Source organism: Oncorhynchus mykiss, chromosome 17 (assembly GCF_057628025.1).
Source record: "Oncorhynchus mykiss isolate SJ-2025 chromosome 17, ASM5762802v1, whole genome shotgun sequence".
NCBI classification, from domain to species: domain Eukaryota; kingdom Metazoa; phylum Chordata; class Actinopteri; order Salmoniformes; family Salmonidae; genus Oncorhynchus; species Oncorhynchus mykiss.
In genome coordinates this window covers 59,303,784-59,331,709 of record NC_143038.1, presented here as the reverse complement: position 1 = coordinate 59,331,709, position 27,926 = coordinate 59,303,784, and the positions used below count along the sequence as shown (strand labels likewise).

The following is a 27,926-nucleotide window of genomic DNA, read 5'->3' as shown; positions in this document are numbered from 1 at the left end:
AAAGCCTAATGTGTTTTGGTGGAGAGATAAAACACTGAAAGGCTTGACCTGGTGATAAGGTTTGTTATTTTAGTCATCAGGTGGAGAAGAGAGGGCTAAGGTAATCAGGAAATATTGTCCTGTCCGTCAGAGTGGACGAGCACTGAGCAGGTTGAACCTGTGGGGTGTTATCCCCAGCTTGGGTCTCCTAGAGACCGCTGGGCATCAGGCCTATCTGAACACAGAAGCATTGATCTGCTCTGTAAGGAAATGTATTGTGTGAATGCACACTGTGATATTTGATGCTTAAAATGCAGTTTGTTTCTACATCAAGGTCTTATCTTTGTACTCGCAAAACTCTAATTTCAGCAGCACCTGTTTTTTATATCCCACTTCTTGGATAAGCTTCAGTTCATTGTATAGTATTCAGGATGCCCAGTGGAGCCCTTCACGGCCTTGTGTTGCAGTATATTAAGGGTGCGTTTTCCGATTGTTTAGCCCTGAGGTGTCAGGCAGCTTCGTCAGTTAATGTTTCAGCTGCACTTTGTCTTGTCTGAAAGCACAACAAAACAGACCCTGCCAGCAAAGTCTGTAAAATTATTGTGGATGGGAGCCTGTCCAACTATATATCCCAGCCTACTCTCTCCTGGGTTGTTTTTAGACTAATACATATTTTTCCTCTCTGATGGTTTTAATTTCTACCTTTTTGGATAAGGAAGGTTGGCAAATCCTCTCATAAAACATGTGCAGCTCTAGACATATATTGCAAAGGGCCCTGCAGCTCTGAGATTAGATGTGTAGGAGTTAGGGAGAACCCCCTCCTCAAATGTACTGCCTGTTCTAAAAGGGATGAGCTTCAGGAGTGCAGTCCTCACTAGGCCACGGTAGACTGCCCGGCGTCAAATACTAACCATTGTGATGTCATTTCTCTGTAGTCAAAGCCGGCCCCCCTGCTGAGCTATCACTTTATAGTTTCCTGTTGTGCCTCTAGTCTTGGATTGACTTTGCATGTTCATTGGGAGCATGTGCATATAGGGGAATAAAAACATGTATTCTAGGGGTTATCATTTTACCTTTGATGTTATGCAGTGTTAATGTAGTAGCCTAGATGACATGCAGTGTAATATCACCATGTAATACTTTTCAGCTGATAACTGTCACATCCCAGTTAAATGTTGTTAGTATAAACCATTATGCCTATAGGCTACAGCACCCCTGACACTGTCGATTTACTCACTCAAATGTAGACCCAACCTGCTTTTACTGGGAATTTCACAGCAATGGGGATATCCTGGTCTCTTTCTTTGCATTTCCTTAACAGGGACTTACTATCAGCCCACTGAAATAGCTGACCTACTGTATGAGTGTTTAGCCAACCCCCTTGCTGGCTGGCAGGGTGGAGGAGCTGCCCCCAGCCCACGTCACAGGACGTGTAATGAATTCCAGATTGCTGACAGTGCAATGTGGCTACATAGTAGATCACCCTAACAACACCAGCCCCAGCGCCCTATAAAATGTATGCTATCCAACTCCACAGCAGTGAACTAACTGCCATATAGCAGCAGAGACTAGTGAACCTCCGGGAGGCAGCTAGCTAGGGAACAATGATTCAAGTGGCTTTCTCTCTGTAGTGTTTTACCTTTCTACTGAGTGAGCAGGTTCATATTACTAGATCATTATGGCCTCTGCATTCTAAGGATTGTTTAGTTCTTTTCATTTCACTTTGGAGATCATTGAGAAACTGCAATTGACATATTTTAAAAAGTTCAGCTCCTGCTTTGTAGTTTCTTTTGTTGATTTTCTTCAGTAGTTATTACATCAAATAGTTTCAATGAAAAAAATACCAAAACATAAGTATACTATGTTGTCCCAGTAGTTTAGAATATGATACAGATATGAAGGATCTATTGGTCTGAGTCCTGTCTGAGAGGCCAAGTCCTATTTTTGAAAAGCTCTCCTCTGTGAGTTGTACAGTACCTTTCAACACTGCATGGGCTGCCAAAACTGGTGAATGGCTTTTGTTCCGGGCTCCAGTGCTCTGGCCTGCCAAGTCATAGCCCTCTTTGTCGATCAGTAATTGTAGAGCAAATGCTCCCCCATCTTGTGTTGGAGTGACTCATAGTTCACTATCTCAGACCTTGACAGTGACATACAACACAGTTAATACAGAGAGGTCATTTTCTATTGCTGTGTATTAGATCACCTCCAGACTTGAGGTACCTGTGGCATTTATGATTACATGAGGTCTTAATTGTGTGTTTATGAAATTGTATGGTAAATGACGTATGGTAGGACTATCTCGCACTCTTTACACTGGCATGCAAAGATTGAGGTCAACGCCTGTACTGTACACACACACCTCAAAGAATGCACATGTAATACCATTGAAAAACATTTACTCGTGAGTCATAATTACCATCCCATTCTGGAACTGCGCCTTGACATGATAGAACTATATTTCAATTTCCTCTGTTAATTAAAAGGGCTTTTATCTGTTTCTATTGAGACACTTTGACCATACCTAAGTGGATATTAAGCCTAGTCTGTTGGAATGCATCAATAGCCTGCTAGATAAAAATATGAAAAATGTCCAGTCATGACCACTTTTTTATTTTGATTTGGTTATCACTTTCTTCCTATATGATGTGGGACTTTACCTGTTCTGTACAACGCATCAATGACAATTTGTAAAACATTTTAATGTTGAAATTTCACATGATCTCTGTCCCCTGTGTTCTGCTCTGTAGAACTAATTTGAGGTTATTATTGGATATAGGGGTTTATTGAACTCAGAGATGGTCATCATGGAGATCTAGAGTAGTAATTACACGGTGTAATGCCAGTATAATAGTGTAATGCCAGTATAATAGTGTAATGCCAGTATAATAGTGTAATGCCAGTCTAATAGTGTAATGTCAGTCTAATATTGTAATGTCAGTCTACTAGTGTAATGACAGTCTAATAGTGTAATGACAGTATAATAGTGTAATGCCAGTATAATAGTGTAATGTCAGTCTAATAGTGTAATGTCAGTCTACTAGTGTAATGACAGTCTAATAGTGTAATGACAGTATAATAGTGTAATGTCAGTATAATAGTGTAATGCCAGTATAATAGTGTAATGACAGTATAATAGTGTAATGTCAGTCTACTAGTGTAATGTCAGTCTAATAGTATAATGACAGTCTACTAGTGTAATGTCAGTCTAATAGTGTAATGTCAGTCTACTAGTGTAATGACAGTCTACTAGTGTAATGACAGTCTACTAGTGTAATGACAGTCTAATAACGGCGTAATGACAGTAATAAGAACTTTTGATCAATCAGCAGTGTTATTATTATGGAGCATTCAAATGCCCCCTGGTCCTATTGGAGATGTAAATGAGCCTTTTTAAGAGACAACTGTTACTGTTCTTGTGAATTAATTCAGTTGATCATTATGTCTCAATCATTCTGTATTTACAGTGTTGAAAGCTCCAGGTCGGACCTGAACAAGCTCCCGGTTTTACCCACTAGAGTCCTGAGGGAGCATCCCTCCCTGGTATACTGGTAAGCAGTGCCACATTAACAACACTTTAACCACAAATGCACAAGGGGTATTAATCCAATTGGATTACACACAGTTCCATAGATATCAGACCGCAGTCCTGTCAATACCAATCCTCCCCTCACCCCGTCCCTATCCTCATCAAATGGCTTTTTAATTGTAGCTAACACCTGGATGCACAAAGCAATTATTTTCCCATGCAGATGAGCTGGTGTGGGCAGCGAGGTGGAGGTACACCCAGAGTCCTGCCAGGCTGTTTATCTCAGATGGGCTGTATTCATTAGTGCTCTGTGTTAATTACGTCTGGCTGCATCATGAACAGCCAGGGTGGTGCCGACTTCATCATGTCTTCATGGGAGCTGGGCTAGACAGGAGGGTGAGAGAACGAGACGGCCAGGCCAGCCGCTTGTTAACGGCTCCTGTGTCTGTCTGAGTGTATGCTGCTGCATCTTGTTCTTCTGCCTCAGCATTCATCTGAGGCTGCAGCCCAGCCCACTGATGAACAGCAGCTGTATGGATTAATGGGCAGATTGGAATTACAGGGCTGTGTGTGTAAGTTGAGAGGAGATGAGAACCATGGTCAGGCCAGTAGGCCAGACAGAATTCTCTCCATGAACAGGAATGATGTGTGTCAGGAAAGGACTGTCTCACCACTTGTCTCTGTTTTGGGATATGTTACAATCAGTAATGGCTTATTCATTTCGGCTTTTATTTTTCTCTTACAGTGAAGACCGAGTGATCGAGCACTATGAGAACCTGAAGGGCCTCAGCAGAGGGCAAGCAATTGTGCGGTAAGTCGTGTAATAAATGGGCATTTTTATGTTAATCTGGGTCAAGTGCATGGAGGAAATGAGCTGCTGTGGACCTCTAGTTTAGCGCGTTCATCAGTCCAACACACTCTGCAGTCCTCTGTAGCGTCTACTCCTGTGTTTTTGTTTAAAAGGGGTTGCTGTCACACTGCCAGAATGTGTCATTAATTAGGGGACAGCAAACTTTTACTATGCTTTGGGCAGCCAGCAGTGTGTGACAGAGGTCCACTCTGTTTTCCCTGGGAGGGCTTAGCCTAGGGAGGTCATTCACACACGGCTGTATGATTTGTGCCCTTGACTTGATCAATTTATTCTCCAAGGCCCTGTAAAGAAATCGATGGCTCCGCCACTGTAAATGACTGTGTCTGGTGAATGACTGACTGGGGCTTAAAGCCCATTCAAACTTCTGTAGAGCAGCCACTCACAGACGTTGATGAAGTGTAACTGCCTGAATTACTGCTAACGCGTCCCTCTCCGTTTTGAAGGTATTTGGCCTTAGTGGAGTCCCTCCCTACATATGGAGTTCATTATTATCCAGTAAAGGTAAGGGAGAAATCAACCCTGTATCTTACAGTAGGAAGCATCAAACATCTGTACATTTGTTTTCATGTTTGCTTTCCCATCTAGCTAGCATTTTTTAAATATAAAAAAGTTGTGTGTTCAGATAGAAATACAGCCGTTTTCCCTCTGGAGGCTGGACAGGGACCTTAGCTGGCTGTTTTCTCAGGCTCCGTGCTTAGTTAAATAATGATTGAGTGATCCTTCTCTCAGAAACTCTCTCACTCCCAGAGCCTCAGCCCCACCAGCCCCGCTCTCCAACCTCACTCATTAAAGCAGGGTGTCTGAGCACATCAAACGGTGCTGTTAAAATGACTCGGTCTGTAGCTTTTTAGGGCTGCTTCAATGCATTTGATCTCTCCTTGTGTTGCTAGTGCTGCTAGCCTAATGGGGTAATTGTCACAGTAATGGCCCGTTTTTCTTTTAAAAATGTACCACTTAAGCTGCTCCTAATGACTGGTGTGCCTTGCCTTGCCTTCCCAACAGGACAAGCAGGGCCTGCCGTGGTGGCTGGGAGTCAGCTATAAAGGCATTGGACAGTACGATTTACAGGACAAGTTGAAACCTCGGAAGGTAGGTTGGCCTTCTGTGACTTGTTTCTCATAATGGTCTAACTGAACATCCAGCTCCACTCTGGTTAATAATCCACCAAACTGTAAATAATGGCAACAAAAAGCTTGTGTTCTTGGCCAGGGTAAAGGGAGGGAAAGTTGTTATCAATGTGGGTGTGATAGTATCTGGATTATGGTGATAAGATTGTGGCATTCCTCATTTAGGGTGTGATTGAAATAATCACGACTGTGATTCCTAATATGAAACCTAAAGTTACAGTTTTGGCCTTAAATGTAAAAAAGTTACAATTTATTCTTGTGTTTTCCTCCGCACGCTTCATTACTATGTCTCTTACCTGTTCACATGTTGGATCCCTGTTGACACAGCTGGGAATGCTGTTCCAGTGAATGCCAAGGCATTACTGGGCGTGTCCCATATATTAAACCCAGCGTATCCCTGCTCCTTTCTCAGCAGCCCTTCCAGTGGAAGGTGTAATTATGGTGCAGGATGGGGAGCAGGCAGGGCTCTGGGGCTGGATGAGCCGGCACCAAGCCAGCCTGGGCGGTCTCTGTGAGGGGCTCAGCTCTGAGAGAGAGCTATGCTCTACCCAGGCCAACCAACCACACATGGAGGGAGGGAGCACTCATGCCAAAACTCCTCCGTAGCAGACCCCTGGTGAAACGGTGGACTTTTGTAATATGCTTTTTTTAAAGTGCACAACTCTTGTTGCTGTTCTAGAGGGGCCTGTCATCTGGTAGAATATTGATAGTGCTTCCTATCAAGGCTGGCGACCTTTGTATTCATCACAGCCCCCCTCTGCCCTTCTCCAAGCATGCTGTGCTCATTATGCAAAGCTGCCTGTTATTGTGTGTGTGTGTTTCTCTAGGAGAGCAAACAATTGATCAAGCAATAAAACACAATCACCTTGTCAGGGGGGCTGTGAGAAGCTTGGAAGGGTGTGAGGGGCTTGGAAGGGGGGTTGAGTGGGTCTTGAAGGGTGGGGGGGTTGAGGAGGTCTTGAAGTGTGGGAGGCTGTAGGGCTCTTGAAGGGGGGGGCTGCAGAAAAGGAATCCCACTGCAGCACTCCAATCGTCCTGTGAGGAATCTTGGGATTCTTGACGTTTTCCCAGACTTCAGTGACATGCGCTGAAAGAAGCAACTGTAGCTCAACCTCTTGTCAGCTTTATCACAACTTAATGGATGGGATGAACCACAACTTCCTATCCCTGTCTGTTGGGTAAAAGAGAACTGGGGCTTTTTCCAAAATCTCAATAGTAACCAACAGGAGAATAAAATGTATGCTAGAGCACCACATTTTATACAAAGGCGGTACTTTAAATTAAAAGTTATTTCTAAGATGGTCTGAGGAGCAAATGGCTGTGATATAGAGAGCGCTCTCTCTCTCTCGCTCTGGCTCTCTGTGTGTGTCTCTGTCTGTTTGTTTCTGTCTCTCGCTCTCTCTCTCTCTCAATTTCAATTCAAAGGGCTTTATCACTCTATCTCTCTTTTTCTCTCCATGTCTCTGTCTGTTTCAGTCCATCTCTCTCTTCCTCTTATCAGCAAGTAATTTAACACTTACTTGTATTATAATCACTTGCAGGTCCAGTTATATGGTCAACCAATAAAACCAATGTAAGCACAGCTCAGTAAGGGTAAAATCATTTCTGTAATGGTAATAATCAAATATGATTAGACCCTTAATTTTTTATCTTGGAACAGTAAAAGGCTGCTCAAATATTTATAAGGGTGCTAAAATCCAAGGCTAGCTGTGTCAGTGGACCATGCAGCCCCATTCCCTAAAAGCCGTCTTCACACTTCTTTCACCTCCGTATATAATAGGTTAAAACCATAGCCTTAAGTAATGTGTGTGTTTGTAGTGGACTGTAGCATTCTCTCTCGTCATGCCTCTGCTGGAAATGTTCAGTGAACCAGCGTGCCATGTGACTGTATGAGAAGGGTGTGGTGGTTCTCTTCCTGCGTGTAAGTCCCGACCTTTGACACACTTTATTTATCTTCCTCAGAGGATTCCTCCATCACGTCACAGGGCCTGGGGGAGTCTGGGGAGGTTGTTGTGGGTTCAGGGTTGGGTCTGCATCAGAATGTCCTGGGAATATCTCAAACCACAGGTATTTTGGCATGGGCTCTAATGAGAAGTGAAACCGCTAACATCTGAAATAAACGAGATTGAGATGGGGAACTACTGTTCTGTTCTCCAGATGACTGGACTGTCTCTCTACCATTCACCTCATGTTTAGTTTTGGTGGTGGTTTCTCTGCAATGCAGTTTGGCAGCACTGGCTTGGACTGTTTTCTCTGTCCAAATGGTAAGTGGGTTCTTGTGATCAGAGTTAAAGGTGTGTCACACATCCTTGATATATTTTGGCACTTACTACCTTCGGCCATACATAAGCACTCATTAAAATGGTTATGTGTGTGTGTGTGTGGTGTTTGAAACTGTCTAATGATCTAGTTATGTAAATTAGTGTTATCTGTTTATTTTCTGAATGTGCTGTAGTAAGTATCCAGGGGGTTTGTGAATTAGAGAGGGGTGTCCCACACAATGGGGTGAGTCTGTGGGAAGTGTGGAGCCTGCTGGTTCCCATTGTTCACTAATTACCATGCTCCCAATCCACAGTTAGACTGGGGATCTAATTGATTAGGCTAGGCCTACAGTATTGGCTGGAGCAGCAATGGAGAAATGGTCTGGATCACTTTACTTAAAGCATGAAGTAACATCTTATGAAATATTGACACCTAATACACTGTTATTGGCTACAGCATTTGCTTTGTGAGTTGCAGAAATTGAGTTTTACATTTTCCTTTGGTTTTAATAATGGACTTTATAGGTGTAGTGAGAGATTCTTCCTTGTCAGCTTGGGCCCAGTTCTGAGAGCTGACCGAGAGCTGTCCTGAATTCACATGGAGGTGAAGAGGGGCCCGCTATTAATGATTAGACCAAAGTAGTAGATTCCTGAAATATTTGTCTTGGGGAGCGGTGGGAGGCTGGAATTGATAGCACACTGAACAACAGGGGTTGGCATGGTATTTAGAACCCAGATAACACATCACAAAGGGTTATGACTGTGGAGGGCTAATCTAAGATCTGTGGATGAAGGGAAACACACTGAAAGAAAGGGGGTCATAATGGTCTTTTCCCTGAAGACGAGAGGAGGTTGAATACCTCTCTGTGCACAACTTGTTCATCTGGTTTGACTGAGGAGGAAGATTGTGATAGAGGGAGAGAAGGAGTGAGTTACACAGAGAGAATTCATGAGGAAAGGAGAGAGAGCAGAGCAGTGCAAGGTGGGCGAGGTCAGAGTGAGGTGTCTGTGATGTCAGAGGGGATGGGAGGAGAGAGGCGGAGCCTGCTCAGCTGACACTCTTGCAACACCTATCTGGCTGCCTGAGAACAGATGAATGTATTGTTCAAGGACGCTCTAGCCCTGTTGGAAACTTGACCAGGGGTTTCAATACCACCCTGATAATTCACCCGGGATTTAAAAGGCACTAAAACCTGCCCTGGTAAGCCCCCTTTTACCAGACTCTTTACCAGACTAGGTAGTTCAGGATATATTCAGTTGAGTTGCTGTTGTCATTCTGTTTTTGGGTTACCTGTAAGTAATTGTATGTTAATGTGCTGTACAATCCACAGTTGTAAAGCAGTGACTGCGGTGTATACTATACTGGAAACATGTAGAACCTGTTTAGAAGAATACGATTCCCTATTGTGTTATTAACATTTTTACCAAGACTTCAATGTACTAAAATCAGTTCTCAGTCCATATGGGATGAGGAGTAAAAAAAAGAGCAGTACACAGTATCATGGGCTGGGTTGCTTGTGATATCGTTTAGATTTTTCGCTGAGGACTGTAGTCAAGGGTCATGTGTTTTATTATTTAGAGCTATGGCTATCTGCCTGGCTTGCCAGTACCTGGTAGAGAATGTTTATTAAATCCCTCTGCCATAAATCTACACCCCAGACCCTGGTGCCAGTGGTGGATTCTCACACAGCCAGACCAGGGGAGAGTCCATCGCTCTCAGCGAAAAGAGCTCCAATTCTCTCTAAAGAAAGCCCGGTTCTGCTGTATGCAGATGTTTCACTCCACTCCTCCTCCTGTTTTCAGTGCTCTCCCTCCAGGACAGAATGAAATGAGAGGCTTCTTGCTAGGCAAGTCTTGCTCTCTACACTGGCTTCATTAATGAGTAGTAAGTAAATTCCACCTGACTGAGTGGCTGTCCTCTGTGCACAGCTGCTACTGTTATTGTTAACATTGAGAAAGGCTGGTGTATCTGGGACTAAACGAGTGTCTTTCCATGCTAGTGGCATTGTGTTTGAGTTTAGATGGTCCACACATTGGATGCCTCAAGCCGCTTGGAATAAATATGGATGTATCAAAGCACATCTCTCTAGGTCTGCCACTCACTCAAACAGGGCATGGTCCAGTGGACTATTTACTAAGTGGTGTGTCCTGTTTTCTCTCTCTGCAGTTGTTTCAGTGGAAGCAGCTGGAGAATTTGTATTTCCGTGAGAAGAAATTTGCTGTAGAGGTGAACGACCCTGACAGGTGAGATGGAACAGACACTGGATGCATATAGTGATCCTGGGTTGTGTTCTGTAGGGTCAGTTTCTTTAGCACCTCAAAATGTTTGGTGCCTACTGAACTCAACCCAGGAATCTGTTGTCTTCTATTCTGATCCTAGCCTTTCTGAATCATAACAGGCGTAATTTCAGAGCCTAGTGTCAATGAGCTGACTCCAATACAATATCTTGCTAGTGTCGAATGAAGGCCTTCCTTCTTGCTGTAAAGGACTGCTGCAGTCAGTGTTCTCAGGACATTACAGCACTTCCAGCCTCAGTGCTGTATCACATGTTTAATATGGTGCTGCTAGCCACCTTGGTTGGAATTAAAAATCTCTGTTCCAACACTGCATCTCTCCCCCATCAATGTATTGTATTACAGAACCAGTCATGAGATTAGTTTATGCAAGGAATTGTTTTCTAATCTCTGATTGTGTATGATTCTGATATCAGTACCCATCATGTTATTAAAAGTGTATCTATAGTTAGATATCCAGGTATTCAGTTGTTGTGTTGTCAGTTTGGATTAAAGAGATGAAATTACTCCTACCTAGCAGTAACATGAGGGATTCAAATTGTGTCTGTCTCTCTTTTTATCCGCAGAAGGATAGTTTCCAGGCATACTTTCGGGCAGACTGGATTGGTCATTCACACGTGGTATGCCAGCCACTCTCTGATTAAGACCATCTGGGTGATGGCCATCAGTCAGCATCAGTTCTATTTGGACAGGAAGCAGAGCAAAGTGAGTGTGTCAGCAGCACAGCACTACTGCTCTTCTCCTACCCTCATCCCCTTACCTGCATCTGTGCCTCTGTGCTGTTCCTAGCCTTATCAGGGCCTTGTCACCCCCACCACACTCCTTCTCACTCCACTCCACATCTGAGTGCTCCTGTCCTTGTCTTAACCTTTACTCCTCTGTTTGCTAACATGTTTCTTATGGTTGACTCAATTTAGTCAACTGGTCGATTGTTTGGTCGATCGGCTGTTGGTCGACCAAGATTTCTTTAGTCGAGCAGTAGCAAAAAATGTTTTTGTTAAATCATGGTGTACAAGACCAGTCTGAGTGGACTGATCCATTGTTGGGATGGCACGGTCCATCAGTGTACGACATGCTACTGAAATTGTTTATGGTTATATTATGTAAGAATAATGGTGCAACACAAAAAAAGGATTGTATTTTATAACAAATGCGCTTTCTCCCATGTTGGATAGTGGTCGCTGTCCGTGGTTTTAAAAAATAACAGTGCGCTTCCTAGACGATGTTGCTGTGTGCATAATTGCAAAGCTAACCAGCCTATTGGTGTTGAGAACAATGCGATGGAGGCAGTGGCGGTTAGGAGACGAGAAAACAGCCCTTGACTTAATTGTCTATGAAAAGTGAGGAGAAAGGAAACCCCAACTTAATTAGGTCTATAATCAACAGCCTAACTGTTAAATGTGCCTGGCTTTATAAATCATCCATATATATCTCCAGAAATAAGACTGATCCTTCTTCTGCTGGATGTTCGTTTAATAGCCTACTGATTCTGTGTGCACCAATCCTCATGCAACCACATGTTAGATAAACAATTTCACAAATTCTGCTTTTTTAAATCTTTACTATGCTGTATTAAATGCTTTACAATATTTGTTTGTTAGACCAGCCTCTGGTATTATTTATAACTTATTTAGTGTTGTTTACACTCTTCCAAATTGTCCCAAAAACAAGTCAAATTTATTCCACACGTCTGAATTTCCCTTTCCTAATAAGCAACGGGTGAACATTCCCTGGTATCGAGTTTATTTGTTACTTCCTCTGCATCCATTTTGTGTTAGGAGTTTGTTATAACCAATTTATTGATGTGATTATTTTGTATTTAACCTTTATTTAACTAGGCTTGTCAGTTAAGAACAAATTCTTATTTACAATGACGGCCTACTACAATGACGGCCTACATATTATGATATGCTATAAGTCAGACCCTATTGGTCACGTGCATGTGATGCATACATGTGTCATGTAAGGAGAGCAAGTGTTGAGGGAATAGGGAATTGTTTCCTAAACAAATGAGGCATTTTGAGAATAGATCTTTTCAGTCAGAAATATCTGTAATTTGTTGTAACTTCAGCAGCATGGACAGTGCAATACACACTGTTGATGTTATGTGGTGGTGACTGCAGCAGGGAGGAGAGGGAGACAACACTATAAACACTGTTGATGTTCTGTGGTGGTGACTGCAGCAGGGAGGAGAGAGAGACAACACTATAAACACTGATGTTCTGTGGTGGTGACTGCAGCAGGGAGGAGAGGGAGACAACACTATAAACACTGTTGAAGTTCTGTGGTGGTGACTGCAGCAGGGAGGAGAGAGAGACAACACTATAAACACGGTTGAAGTTATGTGGTGGTGACTGCAGCAGGGAGGAGAGAGAGACAACACTATAAACACTGATGTTTTGTGGTGGTGACTGCAGCAGGGAGGAGAGAGAGACAACACTATAAACACTGATGGTCTGTGGTGGTGACTGCAGCAGGGAGGAGAGAGAGACAACACTATAAACACTGATGTTCTGTGGTGGTGACTGCAGCAGGGAGGAGAGAGAGACAACACTATAAACACGGTTGAAGTTATGTGGTGGTGACTGCAGCAGGGAGGAGAGAGAGACAACACTATAAACACTGATGTTTTGTGGTGGTGACTGCAGCAGGGAGGAGAGAGAGACAACACTATAAACACGGTTGAAGTTATGTGGTGGTGACTGCAGCAGGGAGGAGAGAGAGACAACACTATAAACACTGATGTTTTGTGGTGGTGACTGCAGCAGGGAGGAGAGAGAGACAACACTATAAACACTGATGTTCTGTGGTGGTGACTGCAGCAGGGAGGAGAGAGAGACAACACTATAAACACGGTTGAAGTTCTGTGGTGGTGACTGCAGCAGGGAGGAGAGAGACAACACTATAAACACTGATGTTTTGTGGTGGTGACTGCAGCAGGGAGGAGAGAGAGACAACACTATAAACACTGATGGTCTGTGGTGGTGACTGCAGCAGGGAGGAGAGAGAGACAACACTATAAACACTGATGTTCTGTGGTGGTGACTGCAGCAGGGAGGAGAGGGAGACAACACTATAAACACTGTTGAAGTTCTGTGGTGGTCACTGCAGCAGGGAGGAGAGAGAGACAACACTATAAACACGGTTGAAGTTATGTGGTGGTGACTGCAGCAGGGAGGAGAGAGAGACAACACTATAAACACTGATGTTTTGTGGTGGTGACTGCAGCAGGGTGGAGAGGGAGACAACACTATAAACACTGTTGAAGTTCTGTGGTGGTGACTGCAGCAGGGAGGAGAGAGAGACAACACTATAAACACTGATGTTCTGTGGTGGTAACTGCAGCAGGGAGGAGAGGGAGACAACACTATAAACACTGATGTTCTGTGGTGGTGACTGCAGCAGGGAGGAGAGAGAGACAACAATATAAACACTGTTGAAGTTCTGTGGTGGTGACTGCAGCAGGGATGAGAGAGAGACAACAATATAAACACTGTTGAAGTTCTGTGGTGGTGACTGCAGCAGGGAGGAGAGAGAGACAACACTATAAACACTGATGTTCTGTGGTGGTGACTGCAGCAGGGAGGAGAGAGAGACAACAATATAAACACTGTTGAAGTTCTGTGGTGGTGACTGCAGCAGGGAGGAGAGAGAGACAACAATATAAACACTGTTGAAGTTCTGTGGTGGTGACTGCAGCAGGGAGGAGAGAGAGACAACAATATAAACACTGTTGAAGTTCTGTGGTGGTGACTGCAGCAGGGAGGAGAGAGAGACAACAGGTGCTAGTCAGTCACTCGCTGTTTACATTTTTTTTTTTTACACAGTGCAGCAAGTCTGAGCCAGGCCCAGCACAATCGATTGGTCAAAAGAATAGCCTACTGAATAGCCAATCGATTGGTCGAAAGAACAGACGACTCTTGATCGTCCAAGATTTTTTTTGTCTGGGACAGGCCTAATGTATCTGCCTCATTTTAATTGATGTATATTATAGTGTTCTTAGAATAGCCTAAGCATAGCTGTGGGGATTCTTGATTTCATGTCGACTTTCCTTGCTGCTCTATTTGATGAATCAACACAGAAGGACATTTTTTTACGTGTTTGTTTAGATGGTGCATGTTTTGGTGGGTTATTTTACATTACTGACGTTACCCAAGCTGAGTGTAAGTTATGATAGTTGCTCCGAGGGGTGAATGAGTGTGTGGCTGCAGTTAGGTGGGTTTCAGCCTTTCAGAAGCAGATGGTGCTCATCCAGGAATCGTGCTGAGAGAGAGAGAGGGCTCTGTTCCCAGCCTGGGCTGAAGCATCAAATGGGGCTCTTATCTCGCTGCGCAGTCATTTAAGAATAAATACTGGTGTGTGACTGTTACCGTCTCCCTCTTTTTCCTTCTTCCCGTCCCCCTCTCTCTCCAGTCCAAAGTTACCACGGCCAGAAGTTTGGGTGACATCGCCATGGACCTGACGGAGATTGGAGCGCCCAGGATCAGTAAACTGTCCAGCATGGAGAGTAAAGACCAGCTCATCATGGCCAGCAACAGATCCCTCATCTCAGCAGGTAGACAATGAGCTAACAATGGACAATGCTTGACGGACATATCGGTCCTATTGACTTCATAAAGACAAATGCTGTTTAGATGAGATTGAAGTGATCATAATGGTTTTAATAGAATGTCTGCCTGATGCAGGGTCAGGAGACTCTGATGTGAGCGAGGAGTTAATAAAGAAGGAGAAGATTGCTGACCTGAAGAATAAAGAGAAGGACTTGCAGGACTCTCTGACTCAGAAACTAGAGGAGCTCAAGAAGATCTGCCTGCGAGAAGCTGTAAGCATCTTCATCAGTACTTGAATTAAATAATTTCAATTAGATTATATCACTGCTGATTGTTCTCTTTTTGTTTTTCCAGGAGCTGACAGGCAGGCTGCCCAAAGAGTACCCTCTGGACTCGGGTGAAAAGCCCCCCGCGGTGCGTCGGCGCATGGGGACAGCCTTCAAACTGGACGACCTCTTCCCCTATGATGCGGTTAGTATAGGAGTCACAGGATGGGAGCACTGGCTGTCAAAAATATTATGTGTTCTTTTGGCTAATAAATCTTAGACTTGACTGACATTGTAATGCAACATTTTAATCGTGTGTGTGTGTTTGTGTGTGTGGAGGACATTCTCTATATACGACCAGGATAAGGAATTTCTAGTGATGAATATGCTTATTTTATTCTATGAAAATCCCCTTTGCACTGATCTGCGTGCCTGTGTGCAAGTTACTAATCTCATCTGTTTCTACTGTGTCTTCTTGTCCTGCAGGATCCCCATCTCAGAAACATGGAGAGCAGGTTTGCCCTGCAGCAGAAGATCGTGGAAGCGGCCAAGAAACTAGCCAACGAGGCTGAGCTCTGTAAGACGGTGAAGAAGAAGAGGAGGAGGAACTGCCTGGACGCCACGAGGAAGCTGCAGGAGATTGAGGAGGAGATCAACAAATACAGGATCAAGATGGGCAAAAAGCCCACCCAGAGAGCATCAATAATCATAGCAGGTAGCCTACACCACGCCATACCAACAGCCAGACATTGCATACAGTCACAGTGATAACACAGTTTAGATTGACTGTAGCATACTGAGGAATCACAATTCCTGTCAGAAACACCTTGTCTGTGCTAGTCTGAAAGAAAGAAGACTTCAGGACATGGGTTTTTATCAGATGTGGCCTCTAATGAAAAGCCCAACTCAAGCATGTGTTAACCTCCGTTTCTCCCCTTTTCTCAGATGATGTGAACCTTGCAGAACTCAGCTCACTGTCCGACAGTCTTACTCTGGACGATGGTGAGTGCTGCGGAGGTTATATCATACATACATTAGCTAAATTCTCTGTTCACATCTGTAGCATCCCCATAGCTTTTAGCAGGCTGTGACAATGACAGTTCCTTCTGTTCACCTGTGTGTTTTAGACGAGGATCTGGGAGGCCAAAGGCAACAGTCCCATTCTGTGCAGTACTCTCCCCGGCCCCACCACTCAGAAACCCTGAGCCTCCACTACCAGTCTGACCGACTGGCCTCAGCCCACGAGCAGTCCCAGGACCTCAACCCCAACAACAGGTAAGAGCTCTTGCACGGGCCTGGCCACTGGCTACAGCTCTCCTGGCTCTGGGTTGTTTTGTTACCCAGTCTGTTTCAGACTGTTATTCTTGGGGCCCAGGGAGCAGCAGCGAGTATAGACCTGTAGAGGAGAACCAGGGAGAGCTGCCTGCATTCCTACCAGCCTCTTCTCCTGCTGCCCCCACAACCTTCTCTTATCAGCCCCAACACGCTCCATGTAAAAAAAGAAATAGACAGCAGTAAGCATGTCTCTGCCTGCTAAGGAAGAAACCACAATCCCAAGGAGGGGAAAATAGTCTGGGACCGGAAAGCTGCTCTGGAAACTCTGAATTTGAACGTATTCGCTCACTGTGTGAACATTTATCAAATGACTTGGATGATATGCTGCTGGGAGAGAGGAGAGCAGGAGTTCTACTGCTACTGTTTGGTAATGTTATTTGTTTACCGTTCCATGAAGAGAAAGATCAATGACCTATGAAATGACAGTCATCCAGGTGAAAATTATGACTGAAATCCCTGCACACGAGGATACAGCTTTAATATTATGTTTTGAGTGGCGAGGAGAGGGAGAGGCTGTGTAATCAAGGTAGAAGCTCCAAGTCTGTGAAAAGCATGGTTCTTATCTGTGTTTCAGATTAAATTATGGCAAAGTCCAGGAACATTTCCACTACAATCACCAAGATGCCTTATCGAGCCACAAGCCTGCCTCTGCACACAACATGCCTCCCACCCCCCTCCTCACCCGTAATGCCTACAGCAGCATCCAGTTCAGGTAGGTCAGGCCCATATCCACAAAGCATCTCAGAAAGGTCCTAGGAATCCTATTCAAACCTGTTTTAAGACAAAGAATCTCCCAGCTCAGAGCAGATTTTAGGACAATGTTAAAAGACTGCTCAGACAAACTCTGAGCCAGGAGTAAAATCAACTTGTAAAAATGACTCAACTGTTAATCACGACAGTTCGAGGTACCGCAAAGTAAAGATAGTGATGACGCTCATTGACATTTTGCAAGTGATGGGGAATAGCCAATCGCGATGAGACATAGTACTCTGTGAACTATATAGCACCATTCAGACAACCACGGTGAATGTGACGGTACATCAAATTTTGCAATGGTTTTTATCAAAATGCTTGTAATTTTAGCCTGACACTGTGCCTACTCTTTATTATTGCCTAATATGTTGGCATGCATAAGGCTTTTTTTATTTTTATTCCGATTGTTGTTAACAGCTGAATGTTTACAATAAAACTGTTTTATCAATACACTTATCACTCCTGTCTAACAACTCTAAATCTTTTTGGCACAGTAGGCATCAAGTCACTTGCCGATAATGTCGCATACAGCGTTTAAAAGATCTAACTTTCATCGAACACAATCAAGTTAACATAACCCTAGAATCAAGACGAATTCAACAGCCAAACATTAAGGCATGCCCAATTCAGACTGTTTTAACAACCTGATGTTGCGCTCGAAAGGGATAACTTGAAATGACATAATGTAGGTAATTCAATAAGTGAAAGAAAAACATTGTTTATTTAGGTGTATCATGTGAAATAGGCCTCATAAGAAATCATTATCAAAAGTGGAAGAGGTACTGTTGCATATAGGTTTAGATTATTTATGGGTTGATCATGTAGAAATATCAAAACAGGAACCACTGACTTGCTGCATTTTTCTATTATCAAGACACTTGCTGGTAACTCTTCACTGGTTAGGACAGTGTCCTGAATATGTCGACTAGGTGGGACTCTTATTACTAAAGAGGCTTCATGTATAGCTTTTATTTTTACCCATAAGAGTAGGAGTAAAATGTTTGTTCTCAGCACCAATTTTCTACTCTGAGATGTTTTGTGAATAGAGGCCCTGGCCTCCATGATCTCCGTACACCCCTCACATACAAAGATGCCTCTGATGCTCCTCAACACCGACCAGGGGCCCCAATTAGACTAGCGTCCTGTCTAGACCTTTGTCCTCTGTATAACTTCTGTATGGGATTTCTAACCCTATGTCAGGTAGTGATCAATCTAACTCTGTATATAAGAAGGAGGATCATGTTGTTCATCATGATGTTGTTCGTTTCCAGGTCAGATGACGACCCCCAGCATTTCCGCCAGCGGAGTGGCAGTCTGGAGTCCCAGTCTCAAGAGACCACACCCCCGGCGCCAGCGTTCGTCCCGTTCCGCCGCAGCAACAGCACAGAGGTCCTGGACGATGGCTCATCCTACACCAGCCATTCCAGCGCGGAGTATACAGTGCCTGGGAACCATACCCACCGCCCCAGGGACCGCTGGCGTGGCAGGAAGGGCAACATCTACGCCAACACGGGCAGCATGCCCAACTTGGCACAGGCTGATGCCTGCTACAACACATACCAGCCCCCCCGGGCACCACGACCCACCACCACGGCCTACTATGTGACGGGCTACCCCAGCTACACAGAGCCAGAGCCCTACTCTAATGGAGTCTACATGTACAACAACGAGTTAGAGGGTCACTACAGCGTTAACCCTTCATACCACGCCGCGCCGGCCAACCACGGACATGATGTGTACAGCAGTCGCTATGGTGATGACGAGATGGACAGTATGGCTCAGAACCCCTACGCCACCCTGAGGCCGCCCAGGAACCGTCAAGCTCTGCCCAGGACGGAACATTTGACCAAGAACATCCAGAAGGCGCTGGTGGCAGAGCACCTGAAAGGCTGGTACCAGCGCAATGCAAGCCAAAAGCAACCACAGACTTACGACTACAACCAGAGGGGTTCCCAGCAGAGCCTGGGTTACCAGACCATGCCAGCTCCCTACAGCAGGAACACATCCTACTCCTCAGGTACAGACAGCCTGCAAACTCCCTCATCTCACATGCAAACAGAATGATATTCCAGTCTGTTAGTCAAAGGCAATTATTTGGTTTCACTTAAATGGGCAATGCAAAACGACACGCATCAGCCTTCTCTGCATTCAAGCATGTCAATGAATGCTAACATTCAGTCACTCATTTGCGTTCTATATCTCAGAGATAAATTATCCTATTGTAACTTTTCTTTGTTGTGGTTTCTGTTCCAGTCTCGTCACAGCAGTCCTCCACAGCAGGAGGCTGGCGCGGTCACCTAGGAGGGGGTATGTCAGAGTTCCACATGCCCCTACCGGTGCAGCAGCCTTACGGCACCGCTCACTACAGCCAGCACGCCCACAACAGGTGAGAGAAGTCATTCTTAGTCCCAATTCAGCTCCGTATCTGATTGGCTGTCCCTGATCCTACTTAATTAACAATGGAGCTAAACACCACTACTGTGTCATTGTGGAGAATGGATGCTCGCTGAAAAAATGAAGCTTCTCTTTGGTTTTATCGGCCACACACCATTGTGACCTGTGTGTCTGACATTCCCTTGCTGACCATGATATGTCCCAGAAGTGTTGGAAACAGTTTGATAGTTGGAGCTCACTCACTTGCAGGCCAATTAGCATGGCTACTAGAAATGGATTATAGCGTCTGTCTGTGCAGCCAGTGGTTAGCTCTTCATCTTACTGGCCTTAGGAATGGTTCTTCTTCTTCTCCTGCTTTAACTGTCCACTGGGCTACTCTCTTCATAGATATGGCTCCTCTTGCTCCTCCTACCAGCACTCTAAGGGCTCTTGGCACATCCCTGATGGCCAGAGGTGCTGTGCCTTTGTCCCTGCTAGCTCTTTATCCTCCACCACCTCTCCTCCTTTCCTTCCTCCTCCCCTGGCTGTGGGCTCCGGCTGGGCCCAGGGCCAGGGCTCCAGTCCCCTGCAGCAGCCCCACAGCTACAGAAGCCAGAGGCTTTGTAAAGTCTCCTTTGCTAAGTGTAGCCCACGATAGTAGTAAGTAACCAGCTACCAGTCTGTCCTCAGCGTGACTTCATTGTTTGCTTGTTTTTTTTTAAAAGTGAGCTTAAACAATGTCCTGGTCTGTGCTTTGGGCTTCTCTTTTTCAATTAGTATCAAAGCTGTTTGTTTGGGCTGTCTCTCTTTCCCTCTCTATGATGAGGGAACTGCATGGCTTTTATGATTGTTGTTCATTTCTGCCATCTCTTTCAGCTGCCATACCAAATTGTCATCCAGCGGTCACATTTCTCTTAAGGGGTGTGCATAGACATACACCACTTAAACTGTCAGTTACCCCCGCTGTCTCCTCTCCCACCCCATTATCACTATCACTGACCTTTGACCCTCTCGTGCACAGATGTCCCACAGCAGGGTATGGGTGGAGGAGCTGTGATAGACTGGTGCCGGAGCCAGCAGTGGCTACAGGGTCATTAGACAGGGTCATTAGAGAGGTTTGATTCTGGTGCCTGTCATGGTACTGAGTTCTGACCACCCAAATTAAACACCTGCGCTAAAGAAAGGGTGGGAGAAGAAACAAACTACCGCCACAGATTATATGGTGTTGGTGGTGACTCATTTTGTGTGTGGCAGTAAAAAAAAAACAACACAAGACTGCTTTGGTTGTCCTAGTACTCTTTACTCTATGGTGGTGTACACTGGTGGTGGTGGTGGGGGTGGTGGGGCAGCAGCTTTGGAAGTGGTGGTATCTGTGGAAGAAGGCAAGTGACCCTGCATTTTGGATATTTGAATGCTGCGTGTGTTTGATGCTTGTTGTTCATCTTTCCATCTGCTTTGTTTTAAGGTGTGTGAATAGTTTAATCCTGGTGGAACACACTAACTAACACCTGCCATTTTGAAACTGGGATATAACTCAATTTAATTTCTCCAGTGCTGTGTTCCAATGAAGTAACAACCCAGGGTTAAATTACTCAAATAACTTTTCAACTTATCAGTTTTTTGTTGCTAGCCTAACCTGTATACATCCTGTATGTGTTGCAGACCCAATGTAGATGTGAACCAAACAGAAACCTACATCAACAGCCAAACGAACTGCAGCTTGGATCCAGATGACCAGAGACTTTACTGGCATGAGGGCTCCTCCAAACCTGGAACTATAGTGTAGCAGTCAGGGCCATCAACTCTCTCAACTTCCACTTTGTGACACTAACATGTGCCTTGGACTGCACTTACCTGTTTTTCTGGATGGAAAAAGGATCCAAAGAATCAAATATCAACCACTGTGGAATTCACACAGGGGAGGACCTTAAGTCTAAGTACAGCTGATTTGAGTTCCCATACAAGGAATTGTCAAACAAAGTAGGTCCACCTGCGTACGCTCTCTGAAAGCAGAATTACAACACGGTCACCTGATCTGAATGTTCTGGATTGCTAGGGGGTGGGGGGGGGGGGTGTTTGTCTGTGCACTGAGTTGCACTTGGTGCTGTGGCTGTTTGGGTTAGTCTGAGAGGCTGGCATGAGGATGGAGGATAATGAACATGACTTCGATAATTGGGCAAGCTTTATACTCACCATTACAATGACAGATCTCTCCAATATTGACACTTTTAAATGTTGAAATGAAGGATTGAAATTGGATTTTGAGTGTGAAGATGACTAGCAATGGCGACCTGCTGAAATGTTCTCCAGTCACTACTAATTTCTAGAGCCCATTCTATGATAGTGTTTGTAGATACTGTACTGCACTTTGTGCTATTCTTAGGTTGTCAGTCTTTTTGCACCAGCCATTTAACACAGTATTTGGACCTCTCTCTTGTTCTCAGTAATTTGATCATCTTTACTGCCAAATGCTTCAGTCTAACCATTAAAGTCTAGACTCAACCATGTCAGCGTTTATACTTTCAAAGACCATGTTAACACTATCAATGCCAGTTATGTAATATGTCCACTCTATTACATGGCTTCATTTTATTGCTCAGTGCAGTGAGACAAAATGTCAGTTTTAAATGCTTATTGCATCCCATGCTGGAATCCATGGACTGGTGCTTTCGATTCCTCTCAATAAGGAATTTGTATGTACATGTTGATAATGTAAATAGATTGTACAGAACTGTTTTTGGAGCATTTTTTATATATTTTAAGAAGCATGTTATGAATAGTAAACCATCACATTTGTCAAGCTGGTTCTTAGTCGTTTGTATAATTTGAAATGCGTTTGAATTAAAACAAATATTTTGAGCTATGTCCTCAGTTTATTCATGTTTTAGTCTATAAAATGGTTGTGATGACTGTCTGTTGAGGATCTGAGAAGAACTGAAAAACAAATCTCCTGTAACTGATTCAGTAAAACACAGGATTTAATTCTAGAGCCGTAAAGAAAGTTCAATGCTTTTTTTAACTTAAGATAATGAACTTAAAGAGCTCAGGACGATAATGACTCTTTTACGTTGCTAAAATCCCTCCCTAAATAAATCCGTTTCAGTAAAGTGTCAAATTAATTGCTTTGGATTGGGATGTTTTTCAATGTGACTGTGACAAACATTTTCAACCTCTTTCCCACCAGACTATGTAATTACTACTTCTGTTTCTAACCATCACCACAGTAACATATCTATCTCCCTGCACTTGCTATGGACAATGGATGAAATATGCCTGCCACAGAAGATGTTAACCCCTCGAGCTTGTGCGGTGGAGGAGATCTTCGTGGGCTATGCGCCGAATACAACAGGTGTAGTAGACCTTACAGTGAAATGCTTACTTACGAGCCCCTAAACAACACTGCAGTTTCAAAAAATACGGATAAGAATTAACAAGTAATTAAAGAGCAGCAGTAAAAAAGAACAATATATACAGTGGGTTGCCAGTACAGAGTCGATGTGCAGGGGCACCGGTTAGTTGAGGTAGTATGTACATGTAGGTAGTGTTAATTAAAGTGACTATACATAGATAACAACAGAGTGGCAGTGGTGTGGAGAGGGGAGGGGGTTCAAAGCAAATAGTCTGGGTAGCCATTTGACTAGATGTTCAGGAGTCTTGTGGCTTGGGGTAAAAGCTGTTTAGAAGCCTCTTGGACTTAGACGGCGCTCTGGTACCACTTGCCATGTGGTAGCAGAGAGAACAGTCTATGACTAGGGTGGCTGGAGTCTTTGACAATTTTTAGGGCCTTCCTCTGACACCGCCTGGTATAGAGGTACTGGATGGCAGGAAGTTTGGCCCCAGGCATATGCTGGGCCGCTCGCACTGCCCTCTAGTGCCTTGCGGTCGGAGGTCAAGCAGTTGCCATACCAGGCAGTGATGCAACCGGTCAGGATGCTCTCGATGGTGCAGCTGTAGAACGTTTTGAGGATCTGAGGACCCATGCCAAATCTTTTCAGTCTCCTGAGGGGGAATAAGTTTTGTCGTTCCCTCTTCACGACTGTCTTGGTGTGCTTGGACCATGTTAGTTTGTTGGTGATGTGGACACCAAGGAACTTGAAGCTCTCAACCTGCTCCACTGCAGCCCCGTTGATGAGAATGGGGGCGTGCTCTGTCCTCTTTTTCCTGTAGTCCACAATCATCTCCTTTGTCTTGATCACGTTGAGGGAGAGATTGTTGTCCTGGCACCACACGGCCAGGTCTCTGACCTCCTCCCTATAGGCTGTCTCGTTGTTGTCGGTGATCAGGCCTACCACTGTTGTGTCTTCGGCAAATGTAACTATGGTGTTGGAGCCGTGCCTGGCCGTGCAGTCATGAGTGAACAGGGAGTACAGGAGGGGGCTGAGCACGCACCCCTGAGGGGCCCCTGTTTTGAGGATCAGTGTGGTGGATGTGTTGTTACCTACCCTTACCACATGGGGGCAGCCCGTCAGGAAGTCCAGGATCTGATATGCCCCCCCCCGTCTCAGCCTCCAGTGTCTATGCTGCAATAGTCTATGTGCTGGGGGGCTAGTGTCAGTCTGTTATATCTGGTGTTATTCGCCTGTATTATCTGGTGTCCTGTGTGAATTTATGTATGCCCCCTCTAATTCTCTCTCGCTCCCCTCTCGGACGACCTGAACCCTAGGACCATGCCTCAGGACATCCTGGCCTGATGACTCCTTGCTGTCCCCAGTTCACCTGATCATGCTGCTGCTTCACTCTTCTGTCTTCGGCTATGGAACCCTGACCTGTTCACCGGACGTGCTACCTCTCTACCACACCTGCAATTTCAACCTCTGAATGCCCGGCTATGAAAAGCCAAGAGACATTTACTCCTACAACCACTGTGATTATTATTTGACCCTGCTCGTCATCTATGAACGTTTGAACATCTTGGAGACCAATCTGGCCTTAATGGCCACGCACTGTTATAATCTCCACCCGGCACAGTCAGAAGGGGACCTGCCACCCCTTAGAGCCTGGTTCCTCGCTAGGTTTCTTCCTAGGTTCCTGCCTTTCTAGGGTTTTTTTCCTAGCCAACGGGCTTCTACATCTGCATTGCTTGCTGTTTATGGTTTTAGGCTGGGTTTCTGTATGGAACTTCGTGACATCTGCTGATGTAAAAACGGCTTTATAAATACCTTTGATTGACCTATATCAGAGTATCAGAGTATAAAGTGTCATAACTGTAAACAATTGAAAGTGTCATAACTGTAAACAACTGTTGCTAGCCTCAGGTTTTGGCTCCATTTTCTCACCGCTGTGTAGTCAAACTGGTTTTGTCTGGTTTACAGCTTATGCAGAGACAAAACCAGTTTGACTACACAGCGGTGAGAAAAAAGTGTGTTTAAAGACAGACGCCCACGCTGTCCTTCCCACGAATGACAAGCTAAAGTCAACACTGAACCTGGGCCCGTTTAGGAGGGTGCAACATTGAAGAACATTCAGATAGAAATGTACATATGATTGTCATGCTCATTGGGAAATGAGGCAGGTTGACATTTATTGGGGTGAATCTGTACACAGATAGAAACATAAGAGTTTCGCTGCACCTGTGATAAAATGTGCAAAACTACACAACCAGTAATTTAATTTGATTTGATCTTGTCCTGGAGGCTGAACTGAGCAATTTCCACTAGATGGGCCAGCTGCAATGTCAAAATTGGCTATATATTGTAAAGATGAATGAAAAGACAAATGTGCTTTTTGGTCTTAATTTAAGATAAGGGTTAGGCATAAGGTTAGCAGTGTGGTTAGGTTTTAAATAATATTTTATGACTGTGGCAGCTAGTGACTACCCTTGCAGAGCTTCCTCCAGTACATGAGTCATTCCAATAATGCCAACCTGCGGAAAAGTGTTGGCTCTCTTTATCAGATTTCTTTCTACATTCTGAAGGTTTCACCTCACTGGATAGTCAATACTCCATGTAGTGAGAGTGTGATTCCTGAACATGGAGCCTCCACTCTTCCGCGTGGACCAGTATGTGACCCCAAGGCAGAAGCTACTCTTACTGGAGTCTGAAATGAAGGCAGTAATATACTGTTACAAGCATTGGTTTTTCCCTTTATGTTTCAAGGTTGGACTTTAGCATGTATAGCCCGTTAGCGTTAGCACGTATAGCTTGTTAGAACGTATAGCACGTAGGGCGCACCGATTGATGTCAGCTTGTTAGTCAGTATGTGTTACACCTGTGCTATTTGCCATCTCATTAGTGGAAAGGTGTTTCACGGACTTTCAACTCCCTCCAAAGATTTGCTATGGGGTTGAGATCTGGAGACTGGCTAGGCCAAATCTTTGGAGGGAGTTGAAAGTCCGTGTTGCCCAGCAACAGCCCCAAAACATCACTGCTATAGAGGAGATCTGCATGGAGGAATGGGCCAAAATACCAGCAACAGTGTGTGAAAACCTTGTGAAGACTTACAGAAAACTTTTGACCTCTGTCATTGCCAACAAAGGGTATATAACAAAGTATTGAGATAAACTTTTGTTATTGACCAAATACTTATTTTCCACCATAATTTGCAAATAAATTCATAAAAAATCCTACAATGTGATTTTCTGGATTTTTTTTCTAATTTTGTCTGTCATAGTTGAAGTGTACCTATGATGAAAATTACAGGCCTCTCTCATCTTTTTAAGCGGGAGAACATGCACAATTGGTGGCTGACTAAATACTTTTTTGCCCCACTGTATGTTGTCTTGATAGATGCGGAGGGTTAACACCTTTAGGTGACTCGCCCTATTTTTCTAGACAAACAATATTTTATCTGATTTTGTTTTGCTCCACCTTTTTGGTTTGCTTCTTATCTTTAAGTTGTGGGTTATTCTTTTGTTTGCCTCTTGGGCAAATTCAGTGGGCACTCATGGTGGGTGTCTTTCAGGTTCCAGTTGTTGTTGCTAGTCATCTGTCAGTGGAGACCCCCATGAGTGTCTTTTAGAACCCCTCCTAAAACTCCACCTGTTTTGTTTTGTTTGTTGTCAATGACTCTTTGTTAGTTCCCCCTTCTGTTTGAGTGACATTATTTGGTTTCTTGTTGGGGAACATAACATATACATTTTTTAAAAATAATAATGTAAACATACATTTTTACAACAGATCTCACAATACATTAAGTTTGTGCCTTCTGGCCATTACTGTTGTCGTGTCTTTACTATCATTAAATTGAAGACTTATAGTTTTTTATCAAAGATTCTCTGTAATTAGTATTACGCGATCAACTGATTAATCACGTAACTGTAATTAACTAGGAAGTCGGGGCACCAAGGAAAAATATTCAGATTACAAAGTTATCATTTCCTAAAATAACTTTTCAGGTATTTTATCTGATCAATTAGTCTTCAAATTAATTAATTATTTACTTTACCTCACGTTAGTCTCATTCCAAACGTCATAAATTGTTGGTTATCTGCACAAACCCAGTCTTCACTATGAGTCATCCATACATCAATTGTCTTAAATCATTTATTTATTACTCACTAAGTAATTCACATAAATGCATAAACAAACAGTAAATATAGTTACAAGAAATGATAAGAGAATGTGCCCTAGTGGGCTAAACCGGCATGGCGGCTTGTTAGACAAAAGGGGAAGTGGGGGTCGACTAAGAAGTCACTAAAGAGTGATAATTATAACAATTGAAATGCTAATCCTATCTATCTCACACTCTGTGTCTTGGTTAGAGGGGATAGTTCAGAATGACATTCATTAATTTCTTATAGAAAGATGTTTCAGCGGTTGTTGTTCTTCGCGTTCAATGATACCGAATTCCTAGCTGCAGACTAGTAATTATTATCAAAGACTTGTTCTTATTCTGTCGGTATCGATAGTCTAAGAGTTTAACCACGTGGTATGGTTAAAAGATTCAGCAATGGTCTACAACCTTTGTCCCCTCCTAATGGAGAAATACATGGCCTGGTGATAATTTCTCAATGTTGGGTTTTATTCGGAATTGCAGAGAGGGGCTGTCCCAGGACGCCTGTCCCTAACTGGGCTCAGGGGCGGTCCTCTGATTTAGTTAACTCCAATTCCCTTTTTGAGTTTTCATTCATTAAACAGTCCAAAATCACATTGTAAAATTGTGTAAACAGTATCATACTCACTCATTCATCTTATACAACAATTAGATGTAAACCTCATATCTGAGGCTATTATATAAACACCGTTATGGTAATGTGGCCACCCCATCTCCCATGAGCTTCCCCAAGTTGTAACAAACGAACCAGTTTGTAGCTGGATTCTTCACCGATCCTTTATACTTTCTCCGGAACATGAAATTTGTTCATACCTCAAGTTCTGTGAGGTGGAAGGAATTCCTTTGTTCTCTATTAAAATTTACTCTCTCTATACTGTGTGTCCATGGGGAGATCCTCAGGAATTTACGACGTCTCTCTGGCAACAGCAGCCTAGTTGAAGGAGGGAAAGGGCAGGCAGGGAGAGGGGGATGGGGCTCGCCACACCCAAAGAGGCAACGTCATGACACTGTACTACAACACACAATCTAGGTATACAGTACGTGTGTGTGACTCTTCACAGTCCTCGCTGTTCCATTAGGTGTATTTTTATTGTTTTTA

At 44.0% G+C, this 27,926-nt stretch overlaps 1 protein-coding gene across 29 annotated transcripts in view; it reads left to right on the top strand.

Moving 5' to 3' along the window:
• The window catches only part of frmd4ba (FERM domain containing 4Ba), a 75,065-nt gene extending 52,870 nt beyond the window's left edge, over positions 1-22,195 (top strand). For 3 of the 29 annotated variants that reach the window (XM_090206114.1, XM_036950681.2, XM_090206127.1), the window contains 16 exons: positions 3,444-3,527; positions 4,251-4,316; positions 4,820-4,877; positions 5,379-5,465; positions 9,932-10,008; positions 10,626-10,764; positions 14,473-14,614; positions 14,745-14,881; positions 14,964-15,080; positions 15,362-15,590; positions 15,821-15,877; positions 16,003-16,150; positions 16,785-16,922; positions 18,235-18,980; positions 19,217-19,349; positions 20,999-22,195. In XM_090206114.1, coding sequence (XP_090062240.1) covers positions 3,444-3,527; positions 4,251-4,316; positions 4,820-4,877; positions 5,379-5,465; positions 9,932-10,008; positions 10,626-10,764; positions 14,473-14,614; positions 14,745-14,881; positions 14,964-15,080; positions 15,362-15,590; positions 15,821-15,877; positions 16,003-16,150; positions 16,785-16,922; positions 18,235-18,980; positions 19,217-19,349; positions 20,999-21,122 — 2,482 coding nt within the window. In that variant the 3' untranslated portion in view covers positions 21,123-22,195. Of the gene's footprint in view, positions 1-3,443; positions 3,528-4,250; positions 4,317-4,819; positions 4,878-5,378; positions 5,466-8,507; positions 8,966-9,423; positions 9,650-9,931; positions 10,009-10,625; positions 10,765-14,472; positions 14,615-14,744; positions 14,882-14,963; positions 15,081-15,361; positions 15,591-15,820; positions 15,878-16,002; positions 16,151-16,784; positions 16,923-18,234; positions 18,981-19,216; positions 19,350-19,744; positions 19,997-20,998 lie in introns of those variants that run through there. The other 26 variants (XM_036950683.2, XM_090206120.1, XM_090206115.1 and 23 more) reach the window with 22 other exon arrangements.
• The last annotated feature ends 5,731 nt before the right edge of the window (positions 22,196-27,926 follow it).